Source organism: Penicillium antarcticum (assembly GCF_028974205.1).
Source record: "Penicillium antarcticum strain IBT 31339 chromosome Unknown utg000009l_segment0_segment0, whole genome shotgun sequence".
NCBI classification, from domain to species: domain Eukaryota; kingdom Fungi; phylum Ascomycota; class Eurotiomycetes; order Eurotiales; family Aspergillaceae; genus Penicillium; species Penicillium antarcticum.
In genome coordinates, this window is record NW_026695307.1 from 998,327 (window position 1) to 1,016,858 (window position 18,532).

The 18,532-nt window shown below is 49.4% G+C and overlaps 6 protein-coding genes across 6 annotated transcripts; 2 read left to right on the forward strand and 4 right to left on the reverse strand.

Annotated features, from left to right (window-relative positions):
- Window positions 1-1,269: 1,269 nt before the first annotated feature.
- Window positions 1,270-3,798, reverse strand: N7508_008737 (zinc metalloproteinase family protein; the record flags this gene model as incomplete). The annotated part of the gene is made up of 4 exons (XM_058466800.1): window positions 1,270-1,366; window positions 1,421-3,288; window positions 3,364-3,459; window positions 3,526-3,798. 4 exons carry the CDS (start codon window positions 3,796-3,798, stop codon window positions 1,270-1,272), a joined length of 2,334 nt encoding a protein of 777 aa, XP_058314646.1.
- A 2,501-nt stretch (window positions 3,799-6,299) lies between these two features.
- On the forward strand, window positions 6,300-7,485 carry N7508_008738 (uncharacterized protein; the record flags this gene model as incomplete). The annotated part of the gene is made up of 2 exons (XM_058466801.1): window positions 6,300-6,359; window positions 6,478-7,485. 2 exons carry the CDS (start codon window positions 6,300-6,302, stop codon window positions 7,483-7,485), a joined length of 1,068 nt encoding a protein of 355 aa, XP_058314647.1.
- Window positions 7,486-8,637: 1,152 nt separating this feature from the next.
- N7508_008739 (putative DNA ligase I) lies at window positions 8,638-11,151 on the reverse strand (the record flags this gene model as incomplete). The annotated part of the gene is made up of 1 exon (XM_058466802.1): window positions 8,638-11,151. The coding sequence occupies one exon, from the start codon at window positions 11,149-11,151 to the stop codon at window positions 8,638-8,640; it is 2,514 nt and encodes an 837-aa protein (XP_058314648.1).
- A 134-nt stretch (window positions 11,152-11,285) lies between these two features.
- N7508_008740 (RINT-1 family protein) lies at window positions 11,286-13,958 on the forward strand (the record flags this gene model as incomplete). Its single annotated transcript, XM_058466803.1, has 5 exons — window positions 11,286-11,432; window positions 11,495-11,742; window positions 11,796-12,101; window positions 12,155-12,299; window positions 12,351-13,958. The coding sequence occupies 5 exons, from the start codon at window positions 11,286-11,288 to the stop codon at window positions 13,956-13,958; spliced, it is 2,454 nt and encodes an 817-aa protein (XP_058314649.1).
- Window positions 13,959-14,139: 181 nt separating this feature from the next.
- On the reverse strand, window positions 14,140-15,894 carry N7508_008741 (pyridoxal phosphate-dependent decarboxylase family protein; the record flags this gene model as incomplete). Its single annotated transcript, XM_058466804.1, has 2 exons — window positions 14,140-15,762; window positions 15,847-15,894. The coding sequence occupies 2 exons, from the start codon at window positions 15,892-15,894 to the stop codon at window positions 14,140-14,142; spliced, it is 1,671 nt and encodes a 556-aa protein (XP_058314650.1).
- Window positions 15,895-16,384: 490 nt separating this feature from the next.
- Window positions 16,385-18,529, reverse strand: nop9 (RNA-binding RNA processing protein NOP9; the record flags this gene model as incomplete). The annotated part of the gene is made up of 1 exon (XM_058466805.1): window positions 16,385-18,529. One exon carries the CDS (start codon window positions 18,527-18,529, stop codon window positions 16,385-16,387), a length of 2,145 nt encoding a protein of 714 aa, XP_058314651.1.
- Window positions 18,530-18,532: the final 3 nt, after the last annotated feature.

Here is an 18,532-nt window from a genome sequence, read left to right on the forward strand (position 1 = left end):
TGTTCAACGGCCGCTAATATTCGAAATTGAGACCCTCTTTACTTCATACTTCTATTTTCTGAACATGGCATTATTCATGTTCGAATATCATATGACTCATGCGCTCACAGCCACATCTCAATCATATCGATATTCTCAAATCAGTCCACTATACGCCCATTATCTCTATAGAAGGCTGGGCACGTGGAGACTGTGTGGTAACTTGACTCGATCACAGCCTTACGGGAGAATATTGCAGGGTTGCCAGATGCACAACCCTAGACGGTTCGTTTGCTCAAAGATACAAAGAAGTACAAATACAGCGCACAATCCATAGGTCAATAGGTACTTTTGTTGCTCTCGTGATATCACTTTGAAGCTGGTGATCTCAACGATTCAAAATTAAAAAGGTACCCATGGACTACGGGCCGAGGTTACGTCATAGAGCTAGAGCTACAGTTACCCGTGGACGGCTACGGAGGACAGAGCATTGCGAATATCAGTTATGCTATGAGTGCTATGCCAAGATCTATTTTTTGGAATAAGTCGTTTTTGATGCTAGTGTGGCTAATCACTTAACCCTATGTAAATTTGTTCACCGAGATCTATCTTCAACAAAGCCCAACTACAGTGCTCAATATCTCAAATATTAACAGTAAACCCATGATATTACCCGTATCTAAAACTGCGAAGGAATGTGATGTCCCCTTTACAAAAGATGACGATGGCCTAGCCAAAGAGAAAAAGCAGGCTGTCGATATGATATGCCCGGTGAGTCTTCCATGCAAGAGTTCCCCACGACACGACACGACTAGACCTGCGCAATGGAAAGACCAAATGTTCGCAGTCGCAGGCCAGACAGTGAAAACCCAGCATGCACACATGCAACCTCTAAAAGACCCATGAACGCCGATGATTGGGTGTAACAACAAATGAAAACAAGAAAAGTGTATAGACAAAGACAGAGCCCGGTAGAACTTAAAAAAAAAAGGAAAATGCAATGGCGAATGAGTGCCTGGTTCTGTGTCCCGGGGTGTCCATCCCCCGTAAGAGGGGAAGAGTGTAAAAAGGCAAGAAAAGTATTAGGCTCGAATAGCCTTTCAATGAAGGTGGGTGTGGAAGTGTGTGTGGGTGTGAGCGTGAAGGAAGGAATGCTTGAGCATCCATAGCCTGCAATGTCATGTTATGATGGTCCGTCCGTGTTTCAGGCTACATCAAGGAAGCAGTGGTATCGAGAGGACGAGTCGGAAGAGCTGTTTATCTAGCATATCGGTTGACAGCGTAGAGTTATCAATGTTGGATGATCAATGAGAACCCATCGACCCAAGAAGCAGAAGAGCCGGCAATTCCAGCAATCTTGTAACCCAGAGGTGGGATCAAGGTGTGACTATTGGAAACGAGTTAGTATAGTTCGGAAGTATTCTGACAATTGGCAACATACCCGGAGCCACCAACAGCGTTTCCATAAACGCCCGATTTCCTTCCCAAGCTCGTGAGAATCTCGATTCCATCAATCCAGAGGCCAGCCCGGACATAGAATCCAAGCAAAATTTCACCACGTCGAACGTCGAAGGTGAACTCATCACCATCTGGCTTACCTCCTCGCTTGCCGAAGAGTTGACTAGTCTTGTCCGCGTACAAAAACTCGAGACCATCCAATGCAAGGCCGTGATAAACCTTGATCGACGTCAGGAGCTTGTGGTGCACGAAAGCACCCTCCAACAACAGTTGTTCGGGTTCACTGCCTTCCATGGCTGAGTGGCCCAGCCTGCCGCTCTTATATCCGGACTGGCCTTTCGGCAACTTGACCAGGGAGTTCTTTGATTTCAATTGGCTGATATCCTCGACAGTATAGCTGCCCATTGCACCAGAGTAAACCACGATTCGAATCTTCTTTTTCTTCTCCTTTTCGGTGCCAAACAGCCGTTGACGCAGTTCGCCCTCCGTGACCGTAACTTGTTTGGGAAGACCATTGGGGCTTGACTCGGTATGCAAGTATTCAATGAAATTGTGACAGAAGTCTTCGCCCTCAGCATACAATTCCATGAATGCAATGCCCGATGAAGCAGTGAACAGAATTTTACCGCTTTCCACTGGCCACAACTGGACGCTGTCATCCGAATTGGGATAAGGATCACTTGGAAGTCGGAAGCTGGGATGGAATCGGAAGCGCAGTGCATCTAGGCGATGCCAGCCACATTCATCGTTGGGCAAGCACACTTTCAGTCCCTGAGCCTTTGTCCGAGTCGAGAAAGGCTCCCGAGTCAAGAACGTTCTGTTCAAAGTGACATAGTCACGGAGCATGACGCCCGACTCTTGGTGAGGACACCCGAACAAATGACCAACTTCGTGAAGATGAGCACCAATGCCCAAGTTCGCGGATTCCCAGTTAGAGCCAGCTTCACCACAGTCGTTGGCAACGTGGGCTGTATCTGTCCGAGTGCAGTCTGTGAAAGCATCCACTACGTCTTCAAGACAAGATGGATAGCTTTGGAGACAATGTGATCCGAATATGGCCATCTTGATATCATCGTCACCCGACCCTAAAGCTGCGTGCCCCGTGATCATCTGTGATGTGGTATCCCAGTGAGAATCGAGCAGAAGAACAGAGACGTATTGTTTCTGACCAGGCTGAGGCTGGAAGTGCTTGCGCACCGCGTCCTTGGCAATGTTGAACAGCTCATCCTTCTTTTCCGCTTTGTCGTTCTGCTGAGCAATGTTGAGATCCCTAAGTTCAGCCACTGTCTTATCAGTGCGAACAATGTGGACCTTTGCCTCGTTTCGCATTTGAGCCTGTGTCAAATCGCGACGGCTCAGAGTACCGGATTGCCACTCTTCTTCAAATCGGAAACAACGGCGCCCAAAGTTGTTGCGGAACATCTGTTCGCCGGTGAAAGCCTGCCAAAGATAGGCGGCCATGCGATACTTTCGAATCGCCATGTCCAATCCATTGCCCTCGCGTTCCACCCTTTCCGGCACGGCATCGTATGTGCCTTCTGAATCTTTTCCAAGCAATACGACCAGCTGTAACGGCGGGGTGTTGACTAGAGGTAGGTAGTTGATGCAGATCCAAGTCGAGTGAATAGCGGGGTGGGTGCTGCCCGTCGACAACTTGGGAGAGACGAAATCGAAGCGTAGACGATTGGGACCGGGAACTAGATGAACGAGGACTTTAAAATGCGACGCCGTGACGGGCCAGCCGACTGACGGGAAATTATCTTGGTGGTGGTAGACTGTGATATTTCCGTCCAGCGGAAGTTGTCTGGGGTCACCGATCTGGCCATATACCAGGAGCACCTTTTGATTGACCTATAGAGAGATCAGCAAGAAGCTTCAATTCCACCAAATTGGTTCTGCCTTGCAGGTTGTGGTGGCGCCACTTACCCACGAATTATCGGACACGGAGACGATGCGCGGGGCATATGGCGAAGAGGGGACTTGTGTTCGGTATAGGCCATTAATAGAGGAAGCGCTGCTGCCCTGTCATCCAATGTATCAGCTGGTATTCCTTGTCGCGTCCCGGGACGGGCTGTGTTGGGACCGTACGATCACGCTGTTCCTTTGGGAATTGAGCACCGAGGGGCCCGGTCGCTGCGGGGGAGCAACAGGTGTGCTCGCAGTGCTGCCATTAGATTCACTGAGCGCTGGCAAGCTGGGAGAAGAGAGGGTCGGGCGAATCGACGACGGTGGAGTGATGGAGCTGTGGGAGGAAGTGTCGATCGTGGAGGATGATTTTCCGGAGACCTCTTCCACGCTCGGGGCTGGAGTTTTCTGGAAACTGGCCTTTGATCGGCGCCGTAGCTCTTTGAAGAACGGCATAGCGAGTTTGCGAAGAGGAGAAACTCCGGGCAGCTGCCGTAACTTGTCAGGAACGGGCGCGACCGTTTGCGGACCCCGCGTACTAGGGGATGAATTCAATAGCTGAGATAATCTCTTTGAATATCATAGGTGCTATGAAAGTGAAAAGGGGGGGGGGGAAATCAAGGAAGTAGAAATGGCCCTAAAAAAAATAAAACAATCTATACTTAGCTTATGGGCATTACGTACCCGTTCAGGTCGGCCTATCGCACCCTAAAAGTCAATGTTTCACCGAACCCTGGAGATCAGGATCTCAGACATCCCTTTCTCCTATCTTTTCTACGCTTTGTTCACTATGTAGTCTACTAGGCTTGGCTGATAACCCCTCCGTTATGCTGCATTTTCTGATCACCAGGGTTTGCCTTGTCTTAACTACGTAGGTGGCTCCCTGTTTGAGCCATCCACATGGATACGTTGGGGCTGCAGGGGCTTGATCTTGAAACACCATTTTGATTAGGGCCACAGTTCCAAGTATACCTCCTTTGGATTCAGTTATTTGGACATCCCGATCAATAGTCGCCTTCTGTCTGCACGTTTGGTGCAGGCTTTCCACATGTTTCGCGCCCTCTGCGAGAAGCGTGCGAAGCCTTCATTTCCGGCGCATACTTCAGGGCAAATACCCCACGTAATGACATCGTGGTCAATGCCGTTCTTGGATCGGAATTTCCACAGTTTCTGGGGCGATTCCGGAATTGGCAATATCGCAACATTGGCCTACTGACAAACCTTATTTCTCGCATATATCTGCCGTAGAGTAAGTAAGCCAAGTGAGCCAAGTGAACTTGGCGAACGTTTGATTCACGTTATCCTACATCTCACAGGCATTCATAGAACAATATCTCAAGATCAGCGCATAATTTATAGACTTCCAATGTCTGCATCTTAACATAATATATCCCGATGGACCAAACGAACTAAGCACTCGACCAAGGCGACGGGAGCAGCTACTGACAGAGAGGGACTATGTTCCGGCCAATCGAACGATATTATTCTACAATAGGTAACACACTGGCAACACAATAAATAGCCTTGTGAGAATTGTGGGCTCACTGTTTATTCGTTGTAATGTCTGCTTCGGAAGACCTATAACAGCTCTCCTTTTTCATTCCATATTCTTGTCTGCCTGTTTCGCGAGAAGATTGAGCTTATCATGTCAATCATATCTACCAAATCCAATATTGCCATTGTACTAATCGCATGGCCACCGCACTATTGGTTAAGCCTCCGCTTATACCTTAGCAAGGTCTACGTATCTCTTTCTCCCTTTGGCATCTGAAGCTCCACTACCTCTGATTTCTTCTGTCTCAACTAGTATTATAGCGACAAGCGTTATCTATCCAAATGCCAACATCGTGTATTCAAGTTTACGAACGTTGTCAAGGCCATTGTTCGCTATCCTGGAGGTACAAAGAGATGATTCGTAGAGGAATGCTTGATCAGCCATGTTCCTCTAGAACTGTCTGGCTAGTACTTGAGACAAAAAGATAGATTCCAAGAAAAGGTTCAAGAGAGCGATTGAGGAACAGGACCGTGAGTATCATATTATTGATGTTACCAGTAATGATGACTGCGGGCACAGTAGCATTTTATACAATTCCCTATTTTGAAATGTGAAGCTGTTAGTCGCAAGAAGCCCTAGTACCAGTACCGTATAAGCACCTAGATTGATACCATGAAGGTACTGCAGTATCTCAACATTTTACACCTTAGCAATTTTCAACTGACACTTATTGATCACAAGATGAATCAATCGCATTGGACTAAGAATCCCGACACGTGATCTACACGTGACACAAGACAGGGAGACTCAGACAGGGATATAGAGCCACAGGGTAATTTTCCAGAGCTCTATATTCAATGTAGTAATGATCACATCTCCTACGGCTTTCTAGTCAAGGTGAGATGGGGAAGCTCTAAGATTTCCAGGGGATTTGGAATGACATCGTCACCCACTCTATCTAACTTAGTCTGCCTAGCTAAGTGGATCGGAACCTGCATACCTGATTGTTTCTACGGCAATACCGGAATCCGCAAAGAAAACATTTTCAGCAAACGCTTCAAGTGCCTAAGTGGGAGACGGGGTAAGGACCGGATACATCATATTCTGTAAGAGCTAGCTAGGATTATGCAGGTTGCCTCTACTAGTAGTAGGAGTGTCAATAGGGGAATAGAGACACAAACTTGGATACAAAAGATCAAACGATATCAAGTTAGCAATTCGATTATAAGTGTGGGCTAGAAGAAAAAGAAGAGAAAAGAAAAGAAGAAAACGACGTTTTCCATTCTCTTTGACGCATGTAACTTTGCCCAATACGTTCAAGTGGCACATTTCTCCAGTAGTCAATCTCGGCTCCATCACGCCAATTGGCCCTTCTTTCTCAGCCCTTGCTCCTACACAACCCCCATTCTACTCTTACCAAAGGGGTTCCTCTCCTTGTCTCTCGTTTTGCTATCTCGCCATCATGACTCTTTCACAGCCTGGCTCTGCTGAAAAAACAATCCGCAAAATCGACATTGCCCAGGTAAGAAAAGAACTCAAGCCTTGTCTTCTGGGTGCAATTACGGCCCAAATACTTGTCGCTGCATGCGAATACTTCCAGATATCCTTGTGACTGTCAACTGACTCTTCTCTGTGCCTAGGTTTCCCTCAGTCTGCAAGATCGCTTGGGTCTTGCCAAACTCAAGTATCAGCATGGTCGACTGCATGGGCTGAACCCGAACCAGCAGGATGGCAGATCTACTTTCGACAGCGACAAACCCTCCGATTCCTCCTCTGAGTTCTCCCGCAGCCGATGCGAGACTCCTTTCACCTCCCCTCCGCTCCGAGCTGCAACCTACTCCAAGGAACTCCCTCGATCCGAACGCAATAAACATGCAGTCACATTCAACTCTCGGGTGATGCAGCCCATGCTGTCTGCTAGTCGAAAGCGTCTACGGTCCGATTCGGATTCTGAACGTCCTGCCAAGGCTCCTCGGGTCTCATGGAAGAGTTCTTACCGGCTGCCAGAATCCTCTCCTGGTATGAACCGTCACCTTACAAGTCGCCGCCAGGCCCCCTCCTTTATGTCCGAGGCCACAATTCCAGAGCTATCGTCTCCAGCCTACCACAGACCATCAGAGGAGAGAGACCCCGATCTGCCGCTGCACAGTTTCCAGAATATGAGCTCGATGGTAGGCTCTTCTCCTCCACGAACCCCTCCTCCCAAGCACATGCGACTGTCGCGCAACGATCGGCCCCATCACGAGGATGGTGCAGACTTGCTCCTGTACCTGGCCAACTCCCCAACTCCTGCCCGCATCGCAAGGGGTGCTGGCAGCCAGGTTTTCCCTCCTTCCACCCCTCCCAGCCAGCACGCAATGCTACCAGGCATGACTCCCACACCTGGAGGCGGCGGAATCTTTGCCAATTTCGGAACCCCAGGGCAGCAGTTCAACTTTGCCGACTTCGTGAACGTGACCCCCAGCCCGGCTCAGCCAGCTTGGGGTGGTCGCACCCCTGGCAATCCCGGCCGCACCCCGCTTACCACCAAGCAAGCTCGCAAGCGATTGAACTTCGATGCCATCGTTCCTCCGAGCACCTCTGATCCTCGGATGAGTGGCAAGGAAACCGGGCTGGCTTTACAGCTCGGCGGTGAACTCCGCCCTTGAACCGCTTCACTTCTGCCCTTCTTCTTTTCTCTGTTCATTTATGCCTTTACTCCCTTATAAGCCCCCTTCACGACTCTATTATGATCATGTTATGTACACATTGTGTATCCCCTAAGTAATTTGCCCCTTGTCTCATCCGGGAGCCTGTCTTTTGGAGGACAGACCTGGCTTTCCACTGCCCATTCCATCCAAACTTGCATATCAGGCGTTATCCTTTCAATGCTTTGCTTCTGTGCATTGCCCCTCTTTCTTTGGGCAACCACTCGTCTTGCCTCCTTTTCCTGCTTTCTTATGTCTGTGCCAACCCTGTCCTTGGACATTCCTACCTTGCATTCATCCTTTGTTTTTCTTTTTTCTTTACACCCGGCATATGTTGCCCATGAAACCCGGGATTCCCCCATGCCCTTAATGACCTTAGCTAATATCCCTGTGTGGCTTCTATCTTTGCAAAAATGTGAGATAGTTGGGATGGTCAATGTTTACTACTTCGCAAATCTGCACTCTATCTCCACAACTCGCATCCGTATACGGTAAATGGTATTCTAGTCATAGAAGTGATCTGTATCACGCTATGAATTTTGATTGTGTAGAAAATCCACGAGGAACCAAATTCCCACATACCTCACCAATACGAAATACACATGACCCCATCACGTCCAAACCAACTCAGCAATATCACACGAACACATCAACTAACTCTTCAACCAACCCCTCAATACCGCGTCGCCCAATCGAACCGCGTTCTTTCGCGTCACTTTCGCGTTCAAAGTTAATAAAATATCAACCAATCAGAGTGCACGATAAGCCTATGACGCAGAAATAGTGCTGACTAATCTCACAGAAGCCCCGGACTTGTATCAGCGAATGAGATACTTCATCTGCATGTACATGAGAGGAACGGGTGCATCCATGCATGTACGTGATCTCGGAATAGAAATGACATCGGCTATTGATTGGCTGATATGCCGCCGCGTCGACGTGGACTGTCGTGGCATGATATTTAGCCTTTCAGCCGGATCAGCTGAGACAGGCCTGCATGGCGCGATTCAGTCCCCATTATGTCTACTTGCGCGAAACAGGTAATTATATTCACTGATCGCGCTGGCTTGATTCTGATCAACATGCAATTATGATGTCTACTAAGCGAAGACTCTATTCTTCCACGCCAACCGTGTCATCCACGTCCTTCCCAGTCGAATTATTCTCAACACTGGCGCGTTCCATTTGCTTGCGCCATAGTAATGCCAAATAATCAGAGGTCGTAGCTTCATCAATAGACTTATCCTCGCGGACTTTAAGGAACCGCGGGAATCGGAGACTAAGACCTCTCTCTTCACTGACAAGCCCGATAGCAGCTGGGTATGTCGGGCTCAGGGTGATATCTGCAAAAGCCATCTCCCATACTTCCTGTGGCTCAAACCAGATGTCTGGCTCGCCATAGTAGTCAACATAACTGGGACGGGAAATAACGTTTGTGCTGCCTTGTGCGTATTTGTCTTTGTTCGACTGGTAGAATTTATCCGTGAAGCCCGACATGCATTTTGTTACAGCTTCCAACGAGCCCGTTTCTGGATTGCGGACTGCTAAGAGGATTGGAGACCACCATTTTGATTTGCGGCCTGAGCCGTGCCAGCCTGCTACTGGGATTAGGTCAAGGGTTTCAGAGGAGGTGCTGTAGTCTTTTTTTACTTTGAGCCAAGATTCGAGGCGTTTGTCTGGTTCGTAGGTTGAGAGGAGGGCTTTGCGTCGGGCGTTCTTTTCTTTGAGTTTGTTGCCGTTCTCTTGTTCTAGTGGTTCTTTGATGGTATCTTCGGGGTTTGCTTTGTTGGTTGTTTTGGTATCGACTATTGTGTTGTCGAGGACTTTCACCATGATGCCCTCACACTTGACATCGGTGGCACTTTTGAAGAACTCCAGAACCGATTCAGAATCTGCCGACGTTGCATCCATGCTTTTTACCCAGGTGAAATGCTTGGATATTTCAACGAAGAGACTGCGGAGGAGTTCGCGACGTTCTCGGAATGTTCGATGTAGTAAAGGCTCGCCGTTGAGATACATGAGGTCGAATGCAAAAAGACACACATTGACCTTGATTGCCCCAATTTCAACGTTCTTCTTCGCACGATTGGTCAATGTCTGGAATGGCTGGAGGTCGCCGGTATCCCGGTCCACAGCAACCACTTCTCCTTCCAGGATAAAGCTAGACACGCCTTCTCCACGTATTTGCGGGACCAAAGATACAAGATCTGGATATTTCTCTGTCATGAGTTCGAGATGACGTGAGAAAATGGACACTTTGCCTTGCTCATCGCAGTGTACTTGCGCGCGCTGCCCGTCATACTTGTATTCGCAGCTGAAGCTTCTTCCTTGAAGCTTTGTCAACATATCTGACAGATCTCGTGTGATGCTCCCCAGCATCGGTCTTAATGGAATGTGCAAATCCAGGCCACATCTGACCAAAAGTTCCTCTGCAGGTCCAATCTCCAGCAGACATGGAATGAGATCGTTATAATCCGGGTGTCTGGCATAGGAAGCCTTCACAATCTCCTCTGCATTGTTATAGATTTCGGCCAGCTCGTCCTTCTTTAGGCGAGCCATTTCGCTCTGAGGCCGCACTTCATATTGCGCTCCCGCTGGTTTGGAGTAGATGAAAGCTCGCGCAAGTGCTATGAGCATGGTCGTCTTTACTGCGCCAATTCGCAAATTCTGGGCCAGTGTTCGGACAATGTATCGACTCTCCTCTGAGCCTTGTGTATCTTGCAGGAGCTTTTCGACAATCCTTTGTTTAGTTTCTTGACTGCCAGTTCCTTTGCTTGTAGCAATCTTCATCAGAGACTGGTAGACCCCTTTGATTTTCAATGGCTTTGGTTTGACAAGCGTGAATGATTGTCGTTTCTTGGCTTCAAATGCTACATCCCCTGCATCCCCGTGTTTATCATACAATGATTTGAGACTTTGATTGTCGAGACCGTAAATATTTTTCAGTCCCTTTGAAATAGAGGCCCCTCCCAGACCAAGTTCTAGTTCATCGTATGGAGGCGATATCGAGTTGGTTGCTAGCCACACGGCTGAGAGGATACTCGATGAGTCCCCTTCAATCAATACCCGAAGGAAATTGACGAGTGTGTCGACGATCTTGATTCGGCTAGTGGTTGCATTCGCCAGGACAAATGCCCTTGTAAGCAAGGCGTAAGAAGCATCTCCGCCTTGGCTAGCCCAATGCGACTGCAATTCTGCTGCGTACTGACTTGCATCGAATATCTGGGGACTTTGATCGAACGGAATGGCAAGGGAAGTAATATCGTCTGTATTTGCTGAGGATTGCAGCGACAACGTGTTCTTTTTTGGAGTCACTGGAGGTAGACTTGAAGGTATTAAAGTAGATGGAGGTGCCTTGATTTGCGGTTCTGATTGCGTGGTTTCATCTAAGGAGCTGGTATTCTCTGGAGCAGCCTCCGGGGTATAGTCTTGAGCATTTTCTTGGGCATTCCATTCCGCTTGCAACTTGCGCGCCAGGGCTTCATCGGAGAGTGTTTGCTCGGTGACGTCGGGTTCCGTTGGATTGGGTTGTTCAGTCTGGCCCTTGAAGAACGATTTAATACTGCGTGTCGGCTGCGGCGATGAATTGGCCCCATTTCTCTTGCGCTTCTTGGCTGGACTGGACATTACTAAAGGCGTGGGAGAGTCAAGAGCGACTGCGCATGGTTGCCACCTGAGGGTTGCGGAAGACGTCAGTCCAAAGGCGGAGGATCAACATTCGCGACACCTTGCGCTTCCGCAGTTGATTTCCTCCTCCAACAATGGCGCCTCTCACGGCTTTATCTTCGCATGAGCGGAATCGAGTCGAAGATTATTTAAATGATAAAATCCAGGTCGCTGCTGATCTTGAGAGTTTGGATTCGCTATTATCGAGCCTCCGCGCGCAACAGGAGCTTCAGCGGAAACAGGTGCCACCCCTCACCCCAACTTCTCTTCTGTCAAGCATAGCTAATATTCCCTTGTCAAATAGTTAGCAGAAGCCCACGAAGTCCTGTCTAGTGCGACAAAAGCCTCCATTGACCATGCCGAAGCCACTCGAAAGCAAGCCGAGGCATTCACCAATGAGCAAGCGGACATCGATCGACGACTAAAGGCCATCACACAATCTGAGACCAGCGATGAGGCAGTTCATAGACTTGAGAAGAGCATGGAGAGCCTCCAACGGCTAGAGGTCTCTAAGGGATACGTGGAGCTACTGAAGGAAGCTGAGGAATTGAGGTAATGACATCTTCGCCAAATGTCAAGGACTATATACTGACACTGTGATACAGCAAAGAAGCTTTGACGAGCCTTGCCTCCGATCCAGGCGCTGCTCTACAGCCATATTCTCGACTGCGGACCATTGTCGGATTACTGAAGGAAGCCCAACCTGCTGCTGAGGGAGCGGCCCCTCATCTAGTCGACTACACAGAGAAGTTGGCATTTGCACTGAGACAGCAAATGAAAGAGTACTTTGGCAATAATTTGAAAAAGACTTTAGAGGAGCTGAAGTGGCCGACACGGGAGTTGAACATCACCGATCAGCTCCTGGCTCGCTGGAGACAAGATGTTGAGCTCTTGATCGATCTCCAAGCACCGTATGGTTAATCTGTCCATGGATCTGAGAGCATATGCTGACCATTTATCCCAGTGAACTTCGAAGTCGTGATGCACTGGCAACGGGTGTGGCTCTCGAGCCACCGGTCTTGTTCCCATTGGAAGTTATGGTGCATCCTCTGGATCTCCGATTCAAGTATCACTTCAGTGGAGACAAGCCGACAAACAGACTTGACAAGGTAAGACAATGTCGATTTATTACTAAATGAAGGTTCTGATCCATTTTGCAGCCTGAATATTTCCTCTCACACATCATGGACCTAATCAACCAATATGGCGGATTCTTTGTGACCCATTTGCAGCCTATTCTCGACGAAAAAGCTCAAAATGTTAGCTCAAGCCTGGAATGGAACTTTTATAATGCTTCACACAGTTTCATCACGGCATTGATTCCGATGTTGACCCAAAAGATCAGCTTGTTCCTCCCTCAGATCTCCAACTACCCTCAACTACTCAGCCACTTCATTCACGAACTGATGAACTTTGACAATGAGATAAGAGAGACGTGGAACTATCTACCGGACCCATATGCGGATGACAATTGGAAGGGCATGACGTGGGAAGTTTTGACAAGACAGGGCTGGTATGATCGATGGCTTCAGGTTGAAAAAGACTTTGCGCTGGCGCGATACAAAGACATCATCGATACAGCAGATAGCGGAGAGATTGATTACGATGGCATGGAGCTCACGGCAACGAAGCCAACCAAGGCTGCAATCCGCGTGAATGATCTTCTCGAAACCATTACCGAGCGCTACCAGCCTCTATCATCCTTCAGCCAGAAGCTGCGCTTCCTCATCGACATCCAAATCACAATCTTCGACCAATTCCACGAACGCCTCTATTCTGCCCTAGAAGCATACCTTGCAATGACATCAACGCTTGGACGCACTGTGCAAGGAGCTGACGGACAAGTCAGCGTGGAGGGTGTCGCCGGCCTGGAGCGACTCTGCAGGGTCTTTGGCAGCGCCGAATACCTAGAAAAGAAGATGGAAGATTGGAGCAACGATGTATTCTTTGTTGAGCTCTGGTCCGAGCTTCAGGATCGGGTCCTACAGAACCGAGACAACGGTCGAAACGTGGCTGGCACTATGTCCATCGCGGAGGTTGCATCGCGTACCTCGTCCGTTGTCAACAACAATGGTACACAAACCGAGACCTCCTCAGATGGTGCCCTCTTCGATGAAACGGCATCCGCCTACCGTCGTCTACGACTCCGTTCTGAAACCATCATCACTTCTACCCTTTCCTCCAACATCCTCGCAGCTTTGAAGCCCTACTCTCGTGTCTCCACCTGGGCTACACTGTCCACCCCCTCCGCCACGGCGACGGCCCCTCCTCTTTCCCCGTCTTCGGATCTTGCCCATGCCATGCGTACATTGTCTACCCAACTCTCCTTCTTATCCCACGCACTGGGAACTGCACCTTTGCGACGAGTCTCTCGCCACCTTCTCTTATCACTTCAGACTTATATCTGGGACTATGTTCTGACCAAGAATACCTTCTCTACTACCGGAGCGGCTCAGCTTGCCAGCGATGTCGATCATCTGTGTAGTGTGGTAGATGCAGCCCTGGGAGCATCCAACAACGCGGGCATCTCCATGCGTACTATCAAAAAGCTCACTGAGGGATTACGCATTCTTTGCTTGAGTGCCGCTGAGCACGAGGGCGATGCCCCTGCAAAGGACGATGCCGCTCTAGGGCTGTGGGATGTGGAAAAAAGACTCTTCAGGGATAATGAGAGCGCACGAGGCGTGCTTGCTGAACTGGAAATTAATACCCTGTCCGAAGCGGAGGCTCGGTCTGTGCTGGAGCGCAGAGTTGAGATAGGTAATTGATAGTTTCAGTAGCAATCTACAGTATACCCATGATACTCCTATTCTATTCTTCTAGATCATCCTCCTGCACACCGGAGTATCTGTTCCAATTGATCTATGAGTTTTGTACATCATGTCCCGTCTCTCGTTTCTAAAAATCTAAAATTTGCGTATGAAAAGTCACAGTCTAGCACGTAGCCGTTCAGCGATGAACCACAGGCCCATGTCCATGTTCACCAGGTCGCTTTCGCGGAACGGCGGAGTTGCTGGCCTTCAATTCCCCAACAATACCAGGACCAACTTCTACAATGGCGTGAACAAGTGAATTGACGGTCTCGGTGGTTGTCTGGACATTGACCACACAACGGAAGAACTTTCCATTGCCAACAGCATCCTCGTCACCGCTGGGAGGCGCAAAGTCCACCATGAATCCCTTGGGAACAATAGCATGTGTCACCTGCTCAGTGACCTTACTATTGTTCTTCGCGCGCTGAGCTTCATTCGAGACAATGCCACGCGGGTAGACGAATTCCTTGCCAGGAGTGTAGTAAAAGCAAACCTGTAGACAAGGCGGGGGGTTTTCACTGATAAGAGTGAAATCGGGATGTTGGTCAATGGTGTTAGCCAAGTGTACGGCAACGTCGCATGCCGTGTCGATCTGCTGCTCGTAACCCTTGCTACCGTAGTATGTCCAGCCCATGAATAGCTTCAGTGAGTCTGCACGGCGGCCACATTGGAGGGTGAGATCTGCTAGATCCCACACTTCCGGTGACTCAATTTCCAATTCTGACTCTCCATCGCAATTTGCGGTGTCTTCGTTGTGGAATAGATACCCAGCAGGTAGGGTGTTTGCCTTGTGAAATTGGCGCATGTCTGATGCCAGCAGGAACGAGCATGTCACAGGGACGCCGAGCATCTTATGCGGGTTAATGGCGATACTGTTCGCCTTCTCTGCGCCGGCCAGCTTATACTTCTGTCGCTCAGAGAAGACAAACGAACCGCCCCATGACCCGTCAATATGGAACCACATGTTATACTTCTGACAGATGGCAGCAATCTCGTTGAAAGGGTCGAAAGAGCCCAAGACTGTTGTACCTGCAGTAGCATTGACATAGAATGGTGTACGGCCCTCGCTTTGAGCCTTCTGCGCCAGCTTTTCCAATTCAGCTGGAATCATGCGACCTTCACTGTCGATGGGAACGGGCCACACAGCACTGCTACCGAATCCGAGCATCTGTGCTGCCTTTTCTACACTGTAGTGGCCATGCGCGCTGGTGAAGAGCACGAACTTGTAATCGCCATTACCGTCCGTCTTTGTACTGGGATAGAGGTTGTTGCGCGCAATGACTACAGATGTAGTGTTTGATGCTGAGCCTCCCTGGACTGAAATACCTCCAGCCCGGGGTCCGTTTAATCCAAAGAGGTTCGCCAACCGCTGACCGGTGAACTTCTCGATCACCGTCAGCGCAGGCGAGACTTGATAGACGTGCACGTTGGTATTCAAGGTAGCGAGGATAAGCTCTGCCGCGACACCGGGGGCATTGGTTGACGCATAGAGCTTGTCCAAGAAGCCTTGGTGCCAGGTGTTGACCGAGTACTGCAGAACTTTCTGCAGGGTCTCGATCAGACCTTCCTGCCCTGTGCCTTTCTCTGGGATATCTAGCTGGAGGATGTCCCGCAGCTCTTCGGGCTTCTTATAGTCTACCAGCGATGTTCCTGCCAGTCCGGTATGTCCGTTGGCGCCGTTCTTTTTTGAGGACCCGCTGGGATTCTCATCTGCGGATCGAATAAATGGGATGAGGAGGTCTTCGACTGCTTTCAGAAGCTATTCAATTGAGTGTCAGTACATGGGTATTTGAAAGAGGACCCAATGTCGTAATGCAGATCATTGCGGGCTAAGTTGACTCACGTTTTGCACTTCTTCAGCGCGGCTAGTGGACGGCGCAATGCCCGACATTGTGCAAATGCTCACGTTGGACGTGTACAAGAGCAAAGGTAATCAATTGAGTGTGAAGACAAAGAAAAGATGTGGGATGACGGGGGTAAAAAAGTTTCCCGGCGATCTCGGAGATGGTGACAATCCCGCAGAGCTTGACATCATCCCACTGTGGGGTGTGAGAGTGGCTTACTATGGAGACGTATACAGATTACTATAGGGGTTATTTCATCATAGATATGGTTGAAGTATACGATCTATAAGTATAATTCCATGCAACTACGGAACACAATTAAGATGAGGCGAATCTGCAGGAACCCGCACTATGCGCCATGCTGCATTGTCCCGCTATACTTCTACTTGTTCAAGTACATATCACAATAGAACGTCCACAGTTTTATGTTGAGAAACGCTAATTTTTGGTATGTAGTAACTAAAAGACAAATCAACACTTTTTAGTTGATATAAGTACATGTGCATTTCGTCCAATATGTCTTTATCTACTAATCACTCATTCGGTAGATGTAGGCTGGTTCTCATCAGCACTTGCCTCCTTGGCTGCTGCGTACCGGGCGCGAGCCAACTCAATTCCAGACTTGGGACGCCCAGTACCTTCAGCGTGCTCAGCTCGCTCCTCAATGCCCTTGGCCTTGCGAGTCCACTCTCCTCGGCGGCGCTTGAAGAGATCCATGGACCAGTTTCGCCAGACTGCGCGGCCCAAGAAGGAATCACGAAGGGCCATTTCGTTCTGAGAGAGTTCCTGTGCCATGCGCTCCTTGACGAAGAAGATGTCCTTGGTTGCGGACCAGAGGGCATCAACGACACGGGAGCCGCTGCTGTTCAGAGCAAGTTCCATCAGATGGCCCTGGAAGCGGGTGGTGAGTTGTCGGCGGATTTGAGTTGTGGATGTAGAGGAAGTGAGCGCCTGCTGGACGACACGAGAAGATGTGGGTTCTTGGGAAAGTTGGATAATGATGTGGTTGGGCTGTGCAAGCAGACTTGTGTAAACAAGTTGGCTGAGCGGGCCGGGGACCGTTAGCATAGCTTGAACCAGGAGAGAGCCATGCAGCTTCTCTGCCTTCTCTGCCGCAGATTCCTGAGGTACAAAGCGGGATTTGCGGCCAATATCCTCCTCACCATCCATATCGTGGTCTTCAGATTGCGAAGGCTTCTCCGAAGGAGTGAACTTGAGCATTTGCTGGAGTCTGAGAGTGGGGTCCTTGTCGTAAGCAGCCTCAAGTGCTTCGGCAAGAGGCTTCGTGTCGACACTGCGAGCAACGCATCGCTCAATCAACACCTTGGGGACAATGAGCCTTGATCTTTCAATTAAACCCGTCACTTCGGGGACAATGTGATCCATGGCAATCTTCAAATCGTCCTTGCCGAGTCTTTCCAAGATCCGAAGGACTACATATCCAGCAGTGCTGTTTCGTGAAAGAGACCCAATGCGTTCGCCCAAGTTATTCCTGTAGAGGTTCTTGAATGCCTTACCAGGAAGATAGCGCACCATTGTCTCCAAAAGGCGAGAGCCAACTGGGTCGTAGAGAAGTCCGCGAATAAATATTGCGCTCTCTCCGTCCTCCTCAAATGACTCGTCCGGAACTAGTCGACGGATAGTAGACTTGGGGTCCTTGGCACTGGATTTCCCGAAATGGGAAAGCTCCAGGAACAGAAGAACCTGAAGCACGGGGTTACCCACTGGGTGGGTGGCCAGGGCTCGCAGATAAGTGTCGTCAATACCGGAAACCATATCATTCATGATCTTCTTGAGTGCTGGCTCGAAAGACTCTGGCACGCTCCGCTTTGTCTTTTCGGGTTGTGGCTTCTCCTCTCCCTGAATCGTTGGGATGTCCATTCGTTCCTTTTTACGACTGGCGACAATTGATTCGTTTGATGTGACATCCACCGGCTCACCGGCAAGAACCAGAAGCAGCACTCGGATTGTGTGCGACGCAAAGCGCTCCGTCAACAGGAAACCCCAGTTCTCCTTCAATTCCTCAATAACAGCCATGAACATCTCCGCGAGAGATAGTTCAGGCTCCTCCTCTTCATTTTCTTCGTCGGGCTTCTTGGCTTTGGCCTTTTGCATGACCGCAGGCGCAGCATGGATAAATAGTGTTTCACAGCAGTGACTGGCGAATCGGTGCTGCACCAGGTGGAGGAAATGGCCAACGAATTTACTGAAGATGCGACGCAACTGCTCAGCGTTTGACATAGAGATCAACTTTTCCATGAGTCTCGAGCAGCCCTGACTACAGGCGATCTTCAACTCCTTGCCATTGGCCTCTGAGTACACACTGTCGACGAATAAACTGCGTTCTTCGGCGTCTTGGAATTGGTTCAGCTCCAGCATTTCGTTGGCACGAGAAAAATATTCCGACTCTTCATCGTCAAGAAGACCATAGAAGGGCATATCGCCAGATTCCTCTGGGCCCTGTGTATCCATCTCATCTCCCTGCTCCAAAGGAATGTAATCCTCATTGTGTTCAAAAGCTTCGTCTTGTTGCTGTTCGATGGTCTCGTCGGCCTCATCGGTAGAGGGCTTAATGCGTTTTGCGACGGGGGCATCCGGCGCTTCCTCGAACTTTCGCTTGGAGTCATCCTTCTGGGCCTTTTTCTCGGCCCTGCGGCCTCTCTTCTCTTTTTCGCGAGGCATTGT